Below are 15,651 nucleotides of genomic sequence, written 5' to 3' on the forward strand. Positions count from 1 at the left end.
GATTGACGTACATGGCAAGCCCTCTTGCAAATGCTTAACCAAAGCGCCAACCCGCGACCCAAACTCGACATTCCTACTATCATGTCTTTGGCGTAGACTTGATTGATACCTACACACTGTCGCCCACCCCACCCACGATGCCCGGCTCGTCGCGCTTGCCCGTCAGTCTCCGCGACACATTCAATGCGCGGAAGAGCTCCGCTAATGGCCAGCTCGTCGCCTTGAACATCGATGTGTATGCGCCCTTCCCTTCCGATAACGATAAGCGAAGAGCGAAATACTGACTTGAGATATCTAGCCTGCGCAATATTATCTTCGTCCTTTTCCTCCTCCGCTGGACACGCATCACCTTCTACCAACTCAAAGGACGCGGCATCTTCGGCTCCATCAGCGATGCCTACATCAGCATTCGCCGCTACCTCTACGGCGTCTTCCTACGACTTCCCGGCGTGCGCGACAAGGTCCAGGCACAGGTGTCTGATTCGCTCCTAAAACTCGAGCGCAAACTTGTTCCGAGCGGTCCCGGCGTCGAGCGCATCACTAGTTTGCCCGCCGAAGGATGGAGCGAAGAGGAGGTGCGCAAGAAGCTGGGCGAACTGGCTGATATGGAGCATACTCGGTGGGAAGATGGAAGAGTCAGCGGTGCGGTATACCACGGTGGGGAGGAGTTGATCAGACTGCAGACGGAGGCGTTTGGCAAGTTTACTGTTGCGAACCCCATCCACCCGGATGTGTTCCCTGGTGTGAGGAAGATGGAAGCCGAGATTGTGGCTATGGTGCTCTCCCTCTTCAACGCACCAGACGATGCAGCCGGTGTCACAACGTCTGGCGGCACAGAGTCCATCCTCATGGCCTGTCTCTCCGCACGCAACAAGGCGTACGCCGAGCGTGGCGTCACTCAGCCCGAGATGATCCTGCCTGAAACCGCACACACGGCTTTCCGCAAGGCTTGCGAGTACTTCAAGATCAAGATGCACCTCGTCGCATGCAAAGCACCGAGCTACAAAGTCCACCTACCCTCCGTCTCCCGTCTCATCAACCCAAACACCGTCCTGCTAGTCGGCTCCGCACCCAACTTCCCCCACGGCATCATCGACGACATCTCCGGCCTCAGCAAACTCGCTGTCAAGAAGAAGATTCCCCTTCACGTGGACTGCTGCCTAGGTTCCTTCATCATCCCCATGCTCCCCAAAGCGGGTTTCGAATTCGAGCCCTTCGACTTCCGTCTGCCCGGTGTAACCAGCATCTCCTGCGACACCCACAAGTACGGCTTCGCGCCCAAAGGAAACTCCACCGTGCTCTACCGCTCCGACGTATACCGCAAGTACCAATACTTCATCTCGCCTGACTGGTCCGGCGGCGTCTACGCATCCCCCTCTATCGCTGGCTCGCGCCCCGGTGCTCTCATCGCAGGCTGCTGGGCCAGTCTCGTCAAGCAAGGTGCAAACGGCTACCTCGACGCCTGCCACAAGATCGTCGGCGGCATGAAGAAGATCGAAACCGCCATCCGCGAGAAACCTGAACTCGCGTCTGATCTCAAGATCATCGGTCGCCCCATGGTCTCTGTCGTATCTTTCCTGTCCAACACCCTCGATATCTACGACATCGCAGATGGCATGTCGGGTAAAGGATGGCATTTGAATGCGCTCCAGAACCCGCCTGCTATTCACATTGCTGTTACGCTGCCGATTGTTGCGGTGGTAGATAAGCTTATTGAGGATCTGGTTGAGGTTACGGAGGAGGTTAGGGATGCGGAGCGGAAGAGGATTGCGGAGGGTAAGGGCGCGAAGGGCGCGGTTAAGGGGGATACGGCTGCGTTGTATGGTGTTGCGGGCAGCTTGCCGAATAAGAGTGTTGTTGTGGATTTGGCGAAGGGGTTTTTGGATACGCTGTATAAGGCGTGAGGGGGGTGTTTTGATTGATGAGAAGAGAGTTGTGCTTAAGTGTTGATACCTAGATATCCCATTCATTATTTGTTGTGCTTTCTTCAGGGTCGATATTGATCATACTGTCCATTGTCGATTTCATAATTGTACAGTTCAATACATGTTACATACTGCATTTACACTTGGTAACATCGTCCACGCAGCTGAAGTGGCAGACGACCTCAATCCTTCTAGTCCACAGCCTCCATCCCAAACCCCATCTACATCTCCACCCTCGGCCCATTCGCCGGCGCATCCGAACTCGCATCAGGAATCCTCCCCGCCGTCTGCTCAAGCGGCTCCTTCCTCCTCGGCCTCTTCAAATCCTCCTCCGTAACCCCATTCAACCCCACCTTCGTAATCCCCATAACGGGCGCATCCCCCTTCCTCACAAACTCATACAGCCCCGGCAACTTATTCCCCGCCAACCTAAACGCATCCTTGACAACCTGCTCGTGCAAATCCCCCTGAATCTCAAAGATGATCTTGCTCACCGCCACCCTCGCAGTCCAGCGGTCGAAACTACCTTTTCCTTTGCCCATGCGCACGTCGTTGCCCGAGGTGTACACGCCGATGTTGGCGGCGATGCGCATGTAGAGCCGGAATTTCATGCCGCGGAGACGCTTGCGGATGGTTTCTTCGGCGATGCGGAGTTGTTGCGCGGAGATACGGCGGTCGTGGTCGCGCATGCGGAGCCCGTAGTCGCCCCAGACGACGGTTGTGCCGCGCATGCTGCCGCCGGTGGGGACGCGGCAGCGCCCTTTTCGTGATTTGCGTGATTCGCCGGCTTTGGGGGCGAGGTAGTTGAGGAGGGGGCGGGTGGTGGAGAAGAGGCGGGGGGTGTTGGGAGTGGTGGGTTGGGGTTTAGATAGGCATGTTTGTTGGAGGACTGGGGGTGCGTTAGCATAGCTGTGGAAGGTGGGAATTGGGAGTCGTACGTGTGGGTCTTGATGCGGACATGTTCAGTCTCCCGAATTGAGCCAGCAGGCTTTGTGATATCCTTGGTGGCGGCATGGCGTTGTGATGTTGAACCTGCACCAGGCCACTCGTTCCGTAACTTTGGTGTCGAAGTTCTGATGCCAAGACACAGATGTGGCTGCTGTGGCGCACGCGGGGGTGTGGCGTCGATGCGCCTGCCTAATTGCCTAATGACCGCGCGAAGTCGCGTCGTGCACGTCAATGGCGCCTGTTGTCCATCAACCCACCCAAACCCCGTTTCTCCCCATTGTTTGGCTCAACACTTGTCAGTGAACGCGTCACACCGCCACTCACTGATCGTACGCGTTTTTCATCGTCAAGATGCCTGCCGACATTCGCAGCTTCTTTGGCGGCGGGCCCCCGAAGGCAAGCCAGGGATCGCAGAAGAAAGATGAGCCTGCGCCGAAGAAGGCTGCGCCTAAGAAGAAGGGTCGCACAAGTCGTGTCGTGGAGGACTCTGACGACGATGATGAGGAAGAGGCAAAGTGAGTACACAATTCCTGTTTGGTGACGTCAAACCTGACAGTTTACAGGCCAAAGAAAGCGACACCCAAGAAGCCCGCCGCGAAGAAGGTCAAGCGCGAACCGACACCAGAGCCTGTACTCGAGGAGACCACCACATCCGACTTCTTTGCCAGTTCGAATAAGCCCAAGCGAACTGAACCTATCAAGAAGAAGGCCGCGGATGCACCTGCTGCGACACCGAAGAAGGCACCTGCGAAGGCGAACGGAAAAGCGTCGAAGGCGGCTACTCCGGCTACCAATGCTAAGGCATCTGGCCGTGCGAAGAAACCCGTTACATCCTATGCCGAGCGGGATGACGAGGACGAGTTCCCGGACGACGACCTGGAGGACGCAGACGATATCTTCGAGGCCAATATCAAGGGCAAGGGCAAAGACGACTACAAGGAAGCTTCGGACAGCGATGACGATGTACCTGTGAAGCTGCCACATCGCGGAACACCAAAGGCTCCAGCCAAGCAACAAAAGGCGATCAAGGAGGAAGATGACTTCGACCCAGAAGATGAAGACATCGACATGAAGGACATCGACGCGGAAGACGACTTTGTGGAGCCCGACGAGGACGAGCAAGCACTGAAGAGCAAGCCAAAGAAGACATCGACTGCGGGCAAGAAGCGAAAGTCACCCATATCTGACGACGAAGAGGAAGAGGAGGAGAAGCCTAAGAAAGGACGACCGAAGAAGGCCACAACGACGACACCGAAATCGCCCGCGAAAAAGAAGGCCAAGAAGGAGGAGGTCGAAGACAGCGCAGACATCCAGGCCATCTACGACAGCATTCCTACAGTGCGAGCGCCCACCCCACCACCCAAAGACGATAATGCCAAGTTCAACTGGCAGGCGAACGCAGGTCGTGGAGAAGCTGCACCACTCGGAGGCGGATCTAGTGAGATGCCATCAGGCTCAGAGACATGTCTTGCAGGCCTCACATTCGTCTTCACAGGAGTGCTGCAGAAGTGGGGTCGCACTGAAGCTCAAGAGCTGGTCAAGCGGCACGGTGGAAAGGTCACTGGCGCTCCAAGCAAGAAGACCAACTATGTTGTGCTAGGCACCGATGCCGGCCCGAGCAAACTGCGGAAGATCCAGGAGATGGAAATCAAGACAATCGACGAGGATGGCTTGACGGTGCTTATCGAGAAGCTGACGGCGGCTGGCAACAAGGGCGACAGCAAGGCACAGGCCGAGCACGCTGAGAAGCAACGCAAGGAGGAGGAAAAGATCAAGAAGCAAGCTGCAGAGCTTGAGCAAGAGGAGAAGAAGCGTCAGAAAGAGCTGTCGGCAGCAGCGAAAGCTTCCGGTAGCAAGACAGCCTCTGCCGTCACAGCAGCTGCTCAGAGTGCAGGCCCGGCCGTAGACTCCCGTTTGTGGACTACCAAGTATGCACCCACATCACTCAACCAGATTTGCGGCAACAAGGCGACGGTTGAGAGGATCCAGCGCTGGTTGCAGATGTTTCCAAAGAACCTCAAGACTGGCTTCAAGCTGGCTGGCAAAGACGGTAGCGGAAACTTTCGTGCCATCATGCTACATGGCCCACCGGGTATTGGCAAGACTACCGCAGCGCATCTTGTCGCCAAGCTGGAAGGCTACGATATCGTCGAGAGAAACGCCAGTGATACCCGAAGTAAGAAGCTCATCGAGGACGGTCTACGTGGTGTCCTCAGCACCAATTCACTCCACGGCTACTTTGCTGGAGACGGAAAGAAGGTTGAGGCGGCTAAGAAGAAGCTCGTCTTGATCATGGATGAAGTCGACGGCATGTCTGCGGGTGACCGTGGTGGCGTCGGTGCGCTCGCAGCTGTGTGCAAGAAGACGGAGGTTCCCATGATCCTCATCTGCAACGACAGGAAGCTGCCAAAGATGAAGCCCTTCGACTACGTCACGTTCGATCTGCCTTTCCGACGGCCCACTGTCGACCAAGTACGATCACGCATCATGACCATTGCATACCGAGAAGGCTTAAAGATGCCTGCTCCAGTTGTTAATGCACTCATTGAGGGCAGCCACGCCGATATCCGGCAGGTCGTCAACATGATTTCCACCGCCAAACTCGATCAAACAGCCATGGATTTCGACAAGGGCAAGACGATGTCTAAAAGCTGGGAGAAGCATGTCATCTTGAAGCCATGGGACATTACGCAGAAGATTCTCGGTGGTGGCATGTTTGCCTCGAGCAGCAAAGCCACACTCAACGAGAAGATTGAGCTCTACTTCAACGACCACGAGTTCAGTCCGTTGATGCTGCAGGAGAACTACCTCGGCACAAACCCGATGCAGTCCTTGAACTACTCTGGCAAAGAGAAGAACCTGAAGAATCTGGAGTTGGCGTCGTTAGCAGCCGACAGTATCAGTGATGGTGATCTCGTGGATCGCATGATTCACGGCTCTCAGCAGCAGTGGAGTTTGATGCCTACACACGCAGTCTTCAGTTTCGTCAGGCCTGCAAGCTACGTTGCTGGTAGCACTGCTGGAAACCAGACGCGCTTCACATCATGGCTTGGAAAGAACAGTTCCACGAACAAGCTGAGTCGAATGATCAAGGAGATTCAAGCTCACATGAGGCTACGATCGTCCGGTGACCGACACGAAGTCCGGCAGCAGTACGTCCCACTTCTCTGGACGGACCTGGTGCAAAAGCTGCAGAAAGAAGGCAAGGACGCTGTCCCACAAGTCATCGAATTGATGGACAGCTACTACCTAACCAAAGACGACTTCGACGCCATCATGGAATTAGGCGTCGGACCCATGGACCAAGAGAAGGTCAAGATTGATTCACAGACCAAGTCCACCTTTACCCGACTGTAAGTCCCCCCTCATCTTACTATCACCCCCTTACACCACTAACACATCCACAGCTACAACCAACAATCCCACCCCCTCCCCTTCATGAAAGCCTCCTCCGTCGCACAGCCCAAGAAAGCAGCCAAAGAGAAGCCCGATCTCGAAGAAGCGATTGACGAATCTGACGATGGCGAGGTTGTGGATGAAGTCAAGGATGAAGAGGAGGATGTGGATTTGTCAAAGGATAAATATGTTAAGCAGCCTAAGAAGAAGGCCGCGCCGAAGAAGGGTGGTAAGAAGAAGAAAGAGGAGGAGGACGGCGAGGATGAGGAGGAAGTTAAGCCTAAGGGTAAGGGCAAGGCGAAGGCTGCGCCTAAGGGGAAGAAGAAGTGAGGTTGAGATTGTTAGGGAGGGAGTGGAAGGGTGATGGGCGTGGGTTTGTTGTTCGGTGTGTATGATATGGATAGGTTTAGAGGAGGTGGAATGGTTTAGTACTTCATGGCGTATCTACAGAGCGAACTTAGTTAGTTCGCATGTTTTGAAACAATATAGTCAAAATGGAAGTAATGTATACGTATGCTGTCGGGTACAAGGTGATTTTCACAATGTGTGGCCTGTAGCGTGAAGGGCAATTGGGTGAACCTTGGAAGGTGGAGTGATGTGACGCTTGCTCGGCTGGGTAAAGTGCAGGCCCCGCCATTCTGCCCTGCATGCATTTGCGTGCGGTCGACGTCAACGATCCGTTTCGCGCCAGTGCCAGCGCAAAGCCCACTCAAGCTTTGTCGCATTGTCTCTGCCCTTGACCCTCTTAATCGCGGCCACTGCCGGTTGTACTTTCTTTTCGCATACCCACTCTCTACCCGCTTCCACGACCGTCTGATCTTTTCGAGATTCTGCAAAATACCCGCATCACATCGCGATATTTGTCTGACGGTTGCGAGACGGTGATCAAGCTGATAATCGCGTGCGTCACTAGTCTTGGTATTCAGGCTTGGAAGTTGGGCAATTCCAACCTTGGGGTCTGACAGTCAGCCTGGTCCCCGCTTGCAGTTCCCCACTCTTCTGCCCATCACACCTGCGATCAGCGCTGCACTCACGCCTCAGCCATGGAGAATAACCTGAGCGCCGCCCGAGCCTCCCGGCGCTACCTCGATGAGCGCCTGCGCAACGACTGGGAGTATCCCGACGTGCCCGCCATCTGGTCAGCCTCAGACGAAGAGGTTCGCGACGCCGCCGACTTTCGCGAGCGCTACTACGGCGAGTCGGAATCTGGAGACTCGGATCAAGAAGATGAAGGTGTCGGCCCGTACAGGTTCGACAACCCAGAGAGCATCGGCGATGCGGTAGCGAGCACCAGGGAGGCGCGCAGAAGGCGCCGTAGAGAGAGGCTGGAGCGCGAGATGAAAGAGAATGAAGGACTGAGGATCTGGGTCGAGCGACGAGACGTGTGGACGGGCGCAGCGAGCGTGAAGAAGTACGGCACGAACCGCCAAAGACAGGCCAACCGCCCGTCTTCAGCCGCAGGCTACTCGTCCGAAGAGCACGCCGTCACACCCACCGGCTCGGAATCGCACTCCATCACCAGCGCCACGCCCGACACCTTCGACCTCGTTCCTGTCGCGCCGCGTCTTCTCGAGGATAACCCGATCCGTGCCTCCATCACCCCCAAAGCATACCGCGACATCTTCCAGAAGATTGTCGTCTCGTCGCGCACGCCCTCAGTCCCCATCAACCTCGCAGACATGACCAAGGCGCTGGTACAAGGCTGGAAGGACTCGGATGAGTGGCCTCCACGGGTAGCTGCAGTTGACCCTCTTGCCGGTAAGAAGCGCACTATTACCGGTACTCCATCCAACGGCCATCATGGAGGTTTCATAGCCCGACACCCCCATCTGGAGAAGAGTGTAGACGGCATGAAGCGGATCCTGCATCTCAACGGGCACCACGAACATGGGCACGAACAGGACAAGGAGCAGGAGCAGGCTGGGAAAGAGGGCTGAAGCATAGTCGCGGATGAGTCAGTGCTTGTCCTTCACAACGCTGATGCATAGACCATGCAGGAAACACCCTCTTCCACGCTTACCGCGGTACCAACGACGCTCTGCCTACGCCAGTGGACCGCACGAATCTGCTGCGTGCTTCACTATCCTGGCGCGCCCCTCCGATCGATGCGAGCAAGGGCAATTTCTGGTCGACGGGGTAGGGTTGTGTGCACGCGCGCAGCCGATAACGGAAGATGAGCATGTCGAATGTCTACATCGAAGCAAAGCGACCTCGGCAATAGAAGTCACAGCTGTGTATTACGAGATGAAATACTACGGCAGTGGTGTTGGGCTCCGAAAGATGATATGAGGGTCCGAAAAGAGCTCGCACGTATCTCGGCGATCGATCTGATTAGATTGACTGATAAGATAAAATTTTACTATGATACCCCCACATCAATCCTAGCTTTTACTACACATGACCCGCTGAAATCGCCTGATGTACTAATACTTACTGCGTGCGTCCAGTCCAGCCCCGTTCCTTGATGTACGAAGCAGCCGGTCGTACTAGGTATCGTACTAGATTGTGCCCGCCCCAGCAAGATCAGCGTCGAGAATTCGGCCGATAGTGTAACGTCGGTCTGTCGGCCGCTGACGCGAGCGACTGCCCAGGTGCATTTACTAGCGACTGCGGTCACTTTACATGGGTGGGTGGGGGAGGTGGAGGGGAGGAGGTGGGGCGGAGGTGGAAGTTTGCCTGATATTTCAATTCTAACGTTCTTGATAATACAGATGAGAAGCCTTTTGGAGAGACGCAAAGTGAGTAACCTGAAGGTGGCTGATGTTTAGCGTTGGACGTGGGCGGGGCTTGTATGCGACGCTTGTGGAGCGTCGCCTTGCCACAGCCTAAAGCTATCCTTGAATGTCGCTCGCATCGCTCCATCTACTTCGCTCTTTCGGGCTCGTCGGCCGCCGACGCATCCATGTGGACACCATGACAGTCAGACCGTTGGCAGTCGAGCAGTGGGTAGCCGCTGTACTGCAGCGTGATGATCCTCATACCAGGTACAAGTGACGGGGTGTATTTGTCCCGCAGGCGCATAAGTGTTTGCGATAGCCAGCTCTTTTCTTGCCTGTATTCTCCCGACGTGGCTTTTACTCACTGATTAAAGACGTCTTTTCGTTAAGACTCTTCTTTCTCCTTATCGATAATAACCTACCACATCTTCTTAACTTTGGAAGCAAACAAACATGCCAGGCACACTCCAACCGCCCCAGCCGAATGGCTTCCCCCCCGGTCGCCGCGGAGTCTACCTCCTCACGCACCCCCGCTCAGCATCCAATCTCTTCCAAACCATGATGTCCAAGCAGCCCGGCTACCAGAACTCTGGCTACAAGCTCTTCGACGGCGGCTTTGCGACGCTGATGAATCTCGAGAAAGGGCCGCTGAGTGAGTGGCCTGAGGAGGAAAGGACAGCGTTATATGAGACGTTCAAAAAGGCGTTTGGCAGCTTGGAGGACGAGTTGGACGATTGCGCGAAGAATGTAAGTAGGGAAGGAAGAGATGAAGTCGAGATGTGGGGTTTAAAGTTATAAGGCAAGGCTGCGCCACAACCGCACATGCGCCCGTCGTGATCCGCCCACGAGATGACGTGCTCGGGCTGGCCCGTCCCACTCCTCGCTATCCAAGTCTCGTCTACAACACCCAACTAACAACATCCAACAGAACAAACAAGCCTTCGTAAAAGAACACACAATCTTCCTCTCCGGGCCAGACCGCCTCTTCTCAACCGTCTACCCGCACGACAACCCCCCAGCCCTAACCATCCACCAACGCAATGAATCCCCCTCCTCCTCCTCCTCCTCTTTACAACACACAAACCCCACCTCCGTCCCCGACTCCCTCCTCCTGACCCTCCAACCCATCTTCCAAATCCGGCATCCAATCCTAATGTTCCCGTCCATGCTGCGCGCGCAGAAAGATTCCTTCCCAGACATGTTCACGAAGCCCCGGTCGTTGTACACATGCACAACCTACACGCTGAAATACACGCGCGCGCTGTATGAATGGTATGCAGAGCGGGAGGCCACCTCAGGCATCGTCCCCCGCATCATCGACGCCGACGACATCATGAACAACCCGCTTGCCGTCCGCCAGTTGTGCCTCCAATGTGGCCTCGACCCCGAGGCCGTGCAGTACGAGTGGGAGGAGAAGAAAATTGAGGATAATCCGCTCATGGCCCGGTTTCTGAGTACGATTAATGCTAGCAAGGTAAGTCTTTGGTTGTTACGGAATGCTTGTGAGATGTATGTTGACTTTCTGCAGGGGATTAAGAAGGGGTATGAGGCCAAAGGTTTAACGATGGAGGTAGAGAGGAAGAAGTGGGTGGAAGAGTGGAATGAGGAGTTTGCGGCGGATTTGGAGGATTTTGTGAGTAAGGCGATGGATGATTATGTGTTTCTTTGGGAGAGGAGGGTGAAGGGGGAGTAGATGGGTGGATGGGTTGGGGTGATGGTATAGCAGTTGGTAGTAATGATGTTTCTCTTTTCGAATGTGTCTTGCAAGCGCTGGTGTACAAAATAACAGAAGCTCCTTCATAACTGTGATATGAAAACCATCATGGAAGCTGAACACCAGAGAACTCAGCGCAAATCTCCAGCAGCTTGTCCTGAGCCTTCTCATCCTCTGTTGCCTTATGGGGTGTGCCTTGTCGCTTGTTCGGATGGAAATAGCACCCGCTCATTTTGGCCTTCTCTTCCTCTCCCTCAGCAAGCATAACGTAACTTTCGACCGCCGCATCAACGCTGCCTGGCGCCGAACTGCCACCCATCTTGGTAGCCACCCAGCCAGGATCCAATGCATTGCTCTTCACGTCAGGCCATCTGTGGGCGAAAGCTTTGGCAAGCAAGACGTTGTGAAGCTTGCTCGCGCAGTAGGCAGCATTCGCGCTGTATTGGCCTTCGCCGCGTTTCTGCCAAAGGACGTCGTCCAAAGTAGGAGAACCTGACTGATGCATCTCGGAAGAGAGAAATACCAAGCGCTTGGGACGGGTGATGAGTGCGGTGAGTACATATGGCGCTACAGTGTTGACGGCCGCCAGGGCAGGAATCCCCTCGCTTGTCTTGCGGAATGGGCCTTGATAAAGTCCGGCGTTGTGAATCACGCAGTCGAACGCTCCCAGCTTATTGACTTCGTTTGCCATGTTCTTGGTCTCTGCAAGGCTGGACAAGTCGCCCGTCACGACTGTGTCAGCCCCAGGACAAGCTGTCGTGGCGTCCTTTGCACGTTGAGCGTTGCGCGCATGAAGAACTGCATCGCATCAGCGCCTGGGTGATGTTCAAGACGGGCATCTTAGATACATACCAACAGAATGTCCATTTGCGACGAGACGTTTGGCGACGGCTGATCCGAGACCGTCGGAAGAGCCTGTGATAAGAATGCGCGCCATTATGTGGTGTGTTTCTAGGTGGGCTAGTGTTCGCAGGCTTAGACGGAACCCGTGGGCGTGAAGAAGAGGCGTGAGTTTGGTGGAAAGTGGCTATTGCTACGGCCGTTGTGGCGTCGTTACATCATGCCACTACAGGGACCGTAGATACGATGCGCTCGCACTCGCAGCCGGAAGTTACGGACTCCCGTGTGTAAACGGAACGGGCATGGCGGGGAAGAGACGGCTTGGCCCCAGCGACGCCCACCAACCCAGCCGCCTGCCCACCTCATGCCAGGCAGCACTCTGACTCCGACACTATTGGACCACGACAACATACCTTAATTCACCCCATGTCGGTGCGGCGCATTAGCCAGTGCTTATTTGCGATAAGCTCATCGACTAGGTGCGCCTCGTATGGATGTGTGTGTGCCAAAGAGCTCGGGTTTGACGCATCTCGGGCCAGATTGATCTCGGGTCAGGCGTGCCTCAGCGCACCAGGGCTGAGCTTTGGACGCCTTGAGTACAAGACCGTCACAACTTTGAGGTATATAACTAACATGTCGCGCTGATGATGATGCTTCGATAGATTGTCGTCCAACATCTCATCTACACCATGTCTCTCACCAAAGCACCCCAGCTCAAAGTTCTTGTCAATGGCGCTGGCATTGCAGGATCAACCTTCGCCTACTGGCTCACCAGAACAGGTCTCAATGCCTCCATCACTGTTCTAGAACGCTCGCCATTCCCTCGCCCCACCGGCCAGTCCATCGAGATTCGCGGTCCAGCCATCTCCATCGTCGAGAAGATGGGCCTGCTGCCAAGCGTACTTGCACGCAACACCACAGAAGAGGGCACACGCCTGATCAACGCACAAAGTAAGATCGTCGCCGAGTTCGGAAAAGGCGGCTTCACATCCGAGTATGAGATCTTACGATCAGATCTCTGCGGCCTATTCTTGGATGCGTCAAAGGGAATGAAGAACGTAAACTACGTGTACGGCGACTACGTCACAGCGGTACAGCAAACAGACCAGACGGTGGATGTGACCTTCAACAGTGGAGCCAGAGATAGCTTCGACCTCATCGTCGGTGCAGACGGCTCCGCATCACGAACACGAACCCTGATCCTCGATGAACAGACACGAAAGGGAAGTTACAACTTCATCGGGCAATACATCGCGTACTTCAGCATCCCCCGCATCGAGTCGGACACGAAGCACTGGTATTGGTACAACGCACCAAAAGGCCGAGGCTTGATGATGCGACCGCATCGTAACGGAAAAACAATTGGATGCTACGTGGTCGTCACAACGCCAGCACATGACCACTACGATGCGCTCGCCGAAGCAGCGTTGGAAAGCGGTCCTGAGAAGCAGAAGGAGCTTCTTCGTATATATTTCTGCGATGCGGGCTGGCAGGCTGAGAGGATTCTTGCTGGTATGGACGAGTGCGACGACTTCTATATGAGCCGCTCGGCGTATGTCAAGCTTCCTACTTGGACGAATAATCGCGCTGTACTTATTGGCGATGCCGCCCACGCCACATTTGGTGTTGGCACTTCGCTCGCCGTCGAAGGCGCATACTTCCTCGCAGGCGAGCTCGGCAAGATCAAGCACAGCAACGACATTCCGGCTGCGCTCAAGCGCTACGAAGCGACGTACCGTAAGGTGCAAGGTGATGGTGCAGACTTACCGCCTGGCTTCCCTCAGTTTGCTTTTCCGCAGACAGCATTGGCAATAAAAGTACGCGACGCGCTCGCGTGGGTGTTCTGCAAGACGAAAGCTCACAAGCTACTACCGGGTGACAAGCCGGATGATTCGAAGCTGCCGCCGTACGAATGGGTCGCGGTGTGAGAAGGGGGGTCTCCTCGCCGTCACGTGTCTATTCTCGCCTCTATCTGGGCTTCTTTCCTTCACAACACCGATACCAAATGCGATCACTCTATTGTCTCAATCCTGTTATCTATTCTATATGCGCTGACGAGCAAACACATATGCGCGACCGGAACCGCTCATATACTCACAGTATACTTCGCTGTCTATTCCATGATCTTTTGCGATATAAAGAACCTCCTGCGCTGTCTCAATATGAGCAATACACTCTACTACAGCATCTTGTTACGGCGTCATTCTTTGCTTGTTCTTTACAACATTTGTGCAATTTGCATTTTCAGCAAATCTAGCATCAGCTCACGATGACCCTCGCCGAACTATTTCCTGTGCGACATGCGTTGATCGCACTGTTGCCAGAGAGTAGCCACGATCTAAAGCTACCTCTACTCTACCTGTCAACCAGCCTCACAGAGTGGCCAATCTACCAGTCTCTGCATCGCAACATCTACCCAATCTCCTTCCTCTTTGTCTTCCTCCTCCGCTACCTCCGCGTTCTCATCAGTCTATACGGCACCTATAGATACCGGCCTACACCTATACCGCCCAATCCCACATACCACATCAATGATGTCACAGTCATCATACCCACCACAGACCTCATGTGCGAAACCCTGCATCACGTTGTCCGCTCCATACTCAACCAACGCGTACCAAAGCTCATCATCGCAACCGCCGGCACACAAGCCGCTGAACAGTTTCGCTCTTTCCGAGCTTTGTTCCCAGAGAGCAAGGTCGTAGTGGCCCATCGCGTCAAGGCCTCCCGCCGGGAACAAACAGCACAAGCACTCAAGCAAGTCGAAACGCGGCTCGTCATTCTCCAGGACGATCACACATACTGGCCCCAATCCCCGCGCTTCATCGCCTCCGTCATCGCCCCCTTCGAAGACGCAAAAGTCGGTGCCGTGAGCGCCGATTTACAAGCTCGGCACCGCGGCCACCCCTTCTCCTGGATTGGATTCTGGAATTTCATGGGTATGACCTACCTGATGCGCCGTTCCTACGAGTACCGCGGCACCTACGGCATCGACCGCGGACTATCAACCTTACCAGGCCGTTTCGGCGTCTTCCGCACGACTATCTATGCATCGCCCGAGTTCCTAAACGGATACCTAAACTCGTACATGCCCTTCAAAACCGAGCCTCTTAACTCCGATGACGACAAGTTCCACACCCGCTGGCTGATTGAACATGACTGGAAAATGGGTCTGCAGGCTGGTCTCGATAGCGTTATGACGACGGAACTGGGCGAGTGGCCCAAGTTCATGAGTCAAGTACTCCGCTGGACACGCACGACTTGGCGCAACAACCCGGCGCAGTTGATGGGTAGGCTGACGTGGGTGCGTCATCCCTTCATGTCGTGGAGTCTGCTCATGTGGTTCTTCCGTCAGTCGCTCACACAGGAAACGTGTATGTATATGACGCTTCGTGGTTCCCTGAAGCAGTACGGAAAGACTGATTACTTCCCTATCAGCGCATCTGCGCTCACGCTCTGGATCTTGTCGTTCAAGTTTGTCAAGATTCTGGAACACTTTCGCAAACATCCTGGCGATATCGTGTATTTTCCGGCGTATTTGCTGTTCGGCCATTTGCATGCGTTTGTTAAGATTTTCGCGTTGCTTACTTGTATGAACGCGAGTTGGACTACGGCGGAGAAGGTGAATGGGAATCTGGGAGCGGGAAAGACACCGCAGTCTGAGTCGAAGGCGCACCCTATTCATTCGGTAAAGATAGAGGACGGGGTAGCGGAAGACAAAAGCCAGGAACCGGCTGAGAAGCGGGTGGCTTTGGATGTACGACCAGCTGTTCAAGATCGGCCCAAGCGGCCGGCCATGTTTGTGCGCAGGTCGCGCTATTACTCTCAAGCGCCAGGCGTAGGCGGATGGTTGGGTTGATTGCTGTCGAATATGTGTAATCTTCCACTCTTCTTCCGCGAGCGCAGCAAGTGTTACTAGCATATCACGAGCTAGATCAATAACTTTAAATCGGTGCTGTTCATGACACTTGATTGCAGTGGAGAAGCTCTCCTCGAGTTCCACACTCACGCTCATGCTTGTGTGAAAAGACTTGTCGGCTAAATCCACGCTCAGTCTCTTCGGCGCAAGGGAATCGTGGGGTACTGGTCCTCCGCATGTCTGATACGAAGT

The 15,651-nt window shown here is 54.8% G+C and overlaps 8 protein-coding genes across 8 annotated transcripts; 6 read left to right on the plus strand and 2 right to left on the minus strand.

Annotated features, from left to right (window-relative positions):
* Positions 1 to 137: 137 nt before the first annotated feature.
* J4E93_010650 (uncharacterized protein) lies at positions 138 to 1,904 on the plus strand (the record flags this gene model as incomplete). The annotated part of the gene is made up of 2 exons (XM_049348528.1): positions 138 to 235; positions 299 to 1,904. The coding sequence occupies 2 exons, from the start codon at positions 138 to 140 to the stop codon at positions 1,902 to 1,904; spliced, it is 1,704 nt and encodes a 567-aa protein (XP_049194365.1).
* Positions 1,905 to 2,146: 242 nt separating this feature from the next.
* Positions 2,147 to 2,939, minus strand: J4E93_010651 (uncharacterized protein; the record flags this gene model as incomplete). Its single annotated transcript, XM_049348529.1, has 2 exons — positions 2,147 to 2,814; positions 2,864 to 2,939. 2 exons carry the CDS (start codon positions 2,937 to 2,939, stop codon positions 2,147 to 2,149), a joined length of 744 nt encoding a protein of 247 aa, XP_049194366.1.
* Positions 2,940 to 3,224: 285 nt separating this feature from the next.
* On the plus strand, positions 3,225 to 6,599 carry J4E93_010652 (uncharacterized protein; the record flags this gene model as incomplete). The annotated part of the gene is made up of 3 exons (XM_049348530.1): positions 3,225 to 3,388; positions 3,437 to 6,226; positions 6,281 to 6,599. 3 exons carry the CDS (start codon positions 3,225 to 3,227, stop codon positions 6,597 to 6,599), a joined length of 3,273 nt encoding a protein of 1,090 aa, XP_049194367.1.
* Positions 6,600 to 7,312: 713 nt separating this feature from the next.
* On the plus strand, positions 7,313 to 8,206 carry J4E93_010653 (uncharacterized protein; the record flags this gene model as incomplete). The annotated part of the gene is made up of 1 exon (XM_049348531.1): positions 7,313 to 8,206. The coding sequence occupies one exon, from the start codon at positions 7,313 to 7,315 to the stop codon at positions 8,204 to 8,206; it is 894 nt and encodes a 297-aa protein (XP_049194368.1).
* A 1,233-nt stretch (positions 8,207 to 9,439) lies between these two features.
* Positions 9,440 to 10,679, plus strand: J4E93_010654 (uncharacterized protein; the record flags this gene model as incomplete). Its single annotated transcript, XM_049348532.1, has 2 exons — positions 9,440 to 9,733; positions 9,915 to 10,679. The coding sequence occupies 2 exons, from the start codon at positions 9,440 to 9,442 to the stop codon at positions 10,677 to 10,679; spliced, it is 1,059 nt and encodes a 352-aa protein (XP_049194369.1).
* Positions 10,680 to 10,806: 127 nt separating this feature from the next.
* J4E93_010655 (uncharacterized protein) lies at positions 10,807 to 11,637 on the minus strand (the record flags this gene model as incomplete). Its single annotated transcript, XM_049348533.1, has 2 exons — positions 10,807 to 11,498; positions 11,553 to 11,637. 2 exons carry the CDS (start codon positions 11,635 to 11,637, stop codon positions 10,807 to 10,809), a joined length of 777 nt encoding a protein of 258 aa, XP_049194370.1.
* A 592-nt stretch (positions 11,638 to 12,229) lies between these two features.
* Positions 12,230 to 13,468, plus strand: J4E93_010656 (uncharacterized protein; the record flags this gene model as incomplete). Its single annotated transcript, XM_049348534.1, has 1 exon — positions 12,230 to 13,468. The coding sequence occupies one exon, from the start codon at positions 12,230 to 12,232 to the stop codon at positions 13,466 to 13,468; it is 1,239 nt and encodes a 412-aa protein (XP_049194371.1).
* A 341-nt stretch (positions 13,469 to 13,809) lies between these two features.
* On the plus strand, positions 13,810 to 15,399 carry J4E93_010657 (uncharacterized protein; the record flags this gene model as incomplete). Its single annotated transcript, XM_049348535.1, has 1 exon — positions 13,810 to 15,399. The coding sequence occupies one exon, from the start codon at positions 13,810 to 13,812 to the stop codon at positions 15,397 to 15,399; it is 1,590 nt and encodes a 529-aa protein (XP_049194372.1).
* Positions 15,400 to 15,651: the final 252 nt, after the last annotated feature.

This window comes from Alternaria ventricosa (genome assembly GCF_023758065.1).
Source record: "Alternaria ventricosa strain BMP 2768 chromosome Unknown scaffold_33, whole genome shotgun sequence".
In the NCBI taxonomy this organism is placed as follows: domain Eukaryota; kingdom Fungi; phylum Ascomycota; class Dothideomycetes; order Pleosporales; family Pleosporaceae; genus Alternaria; species Alternaria ventricosa.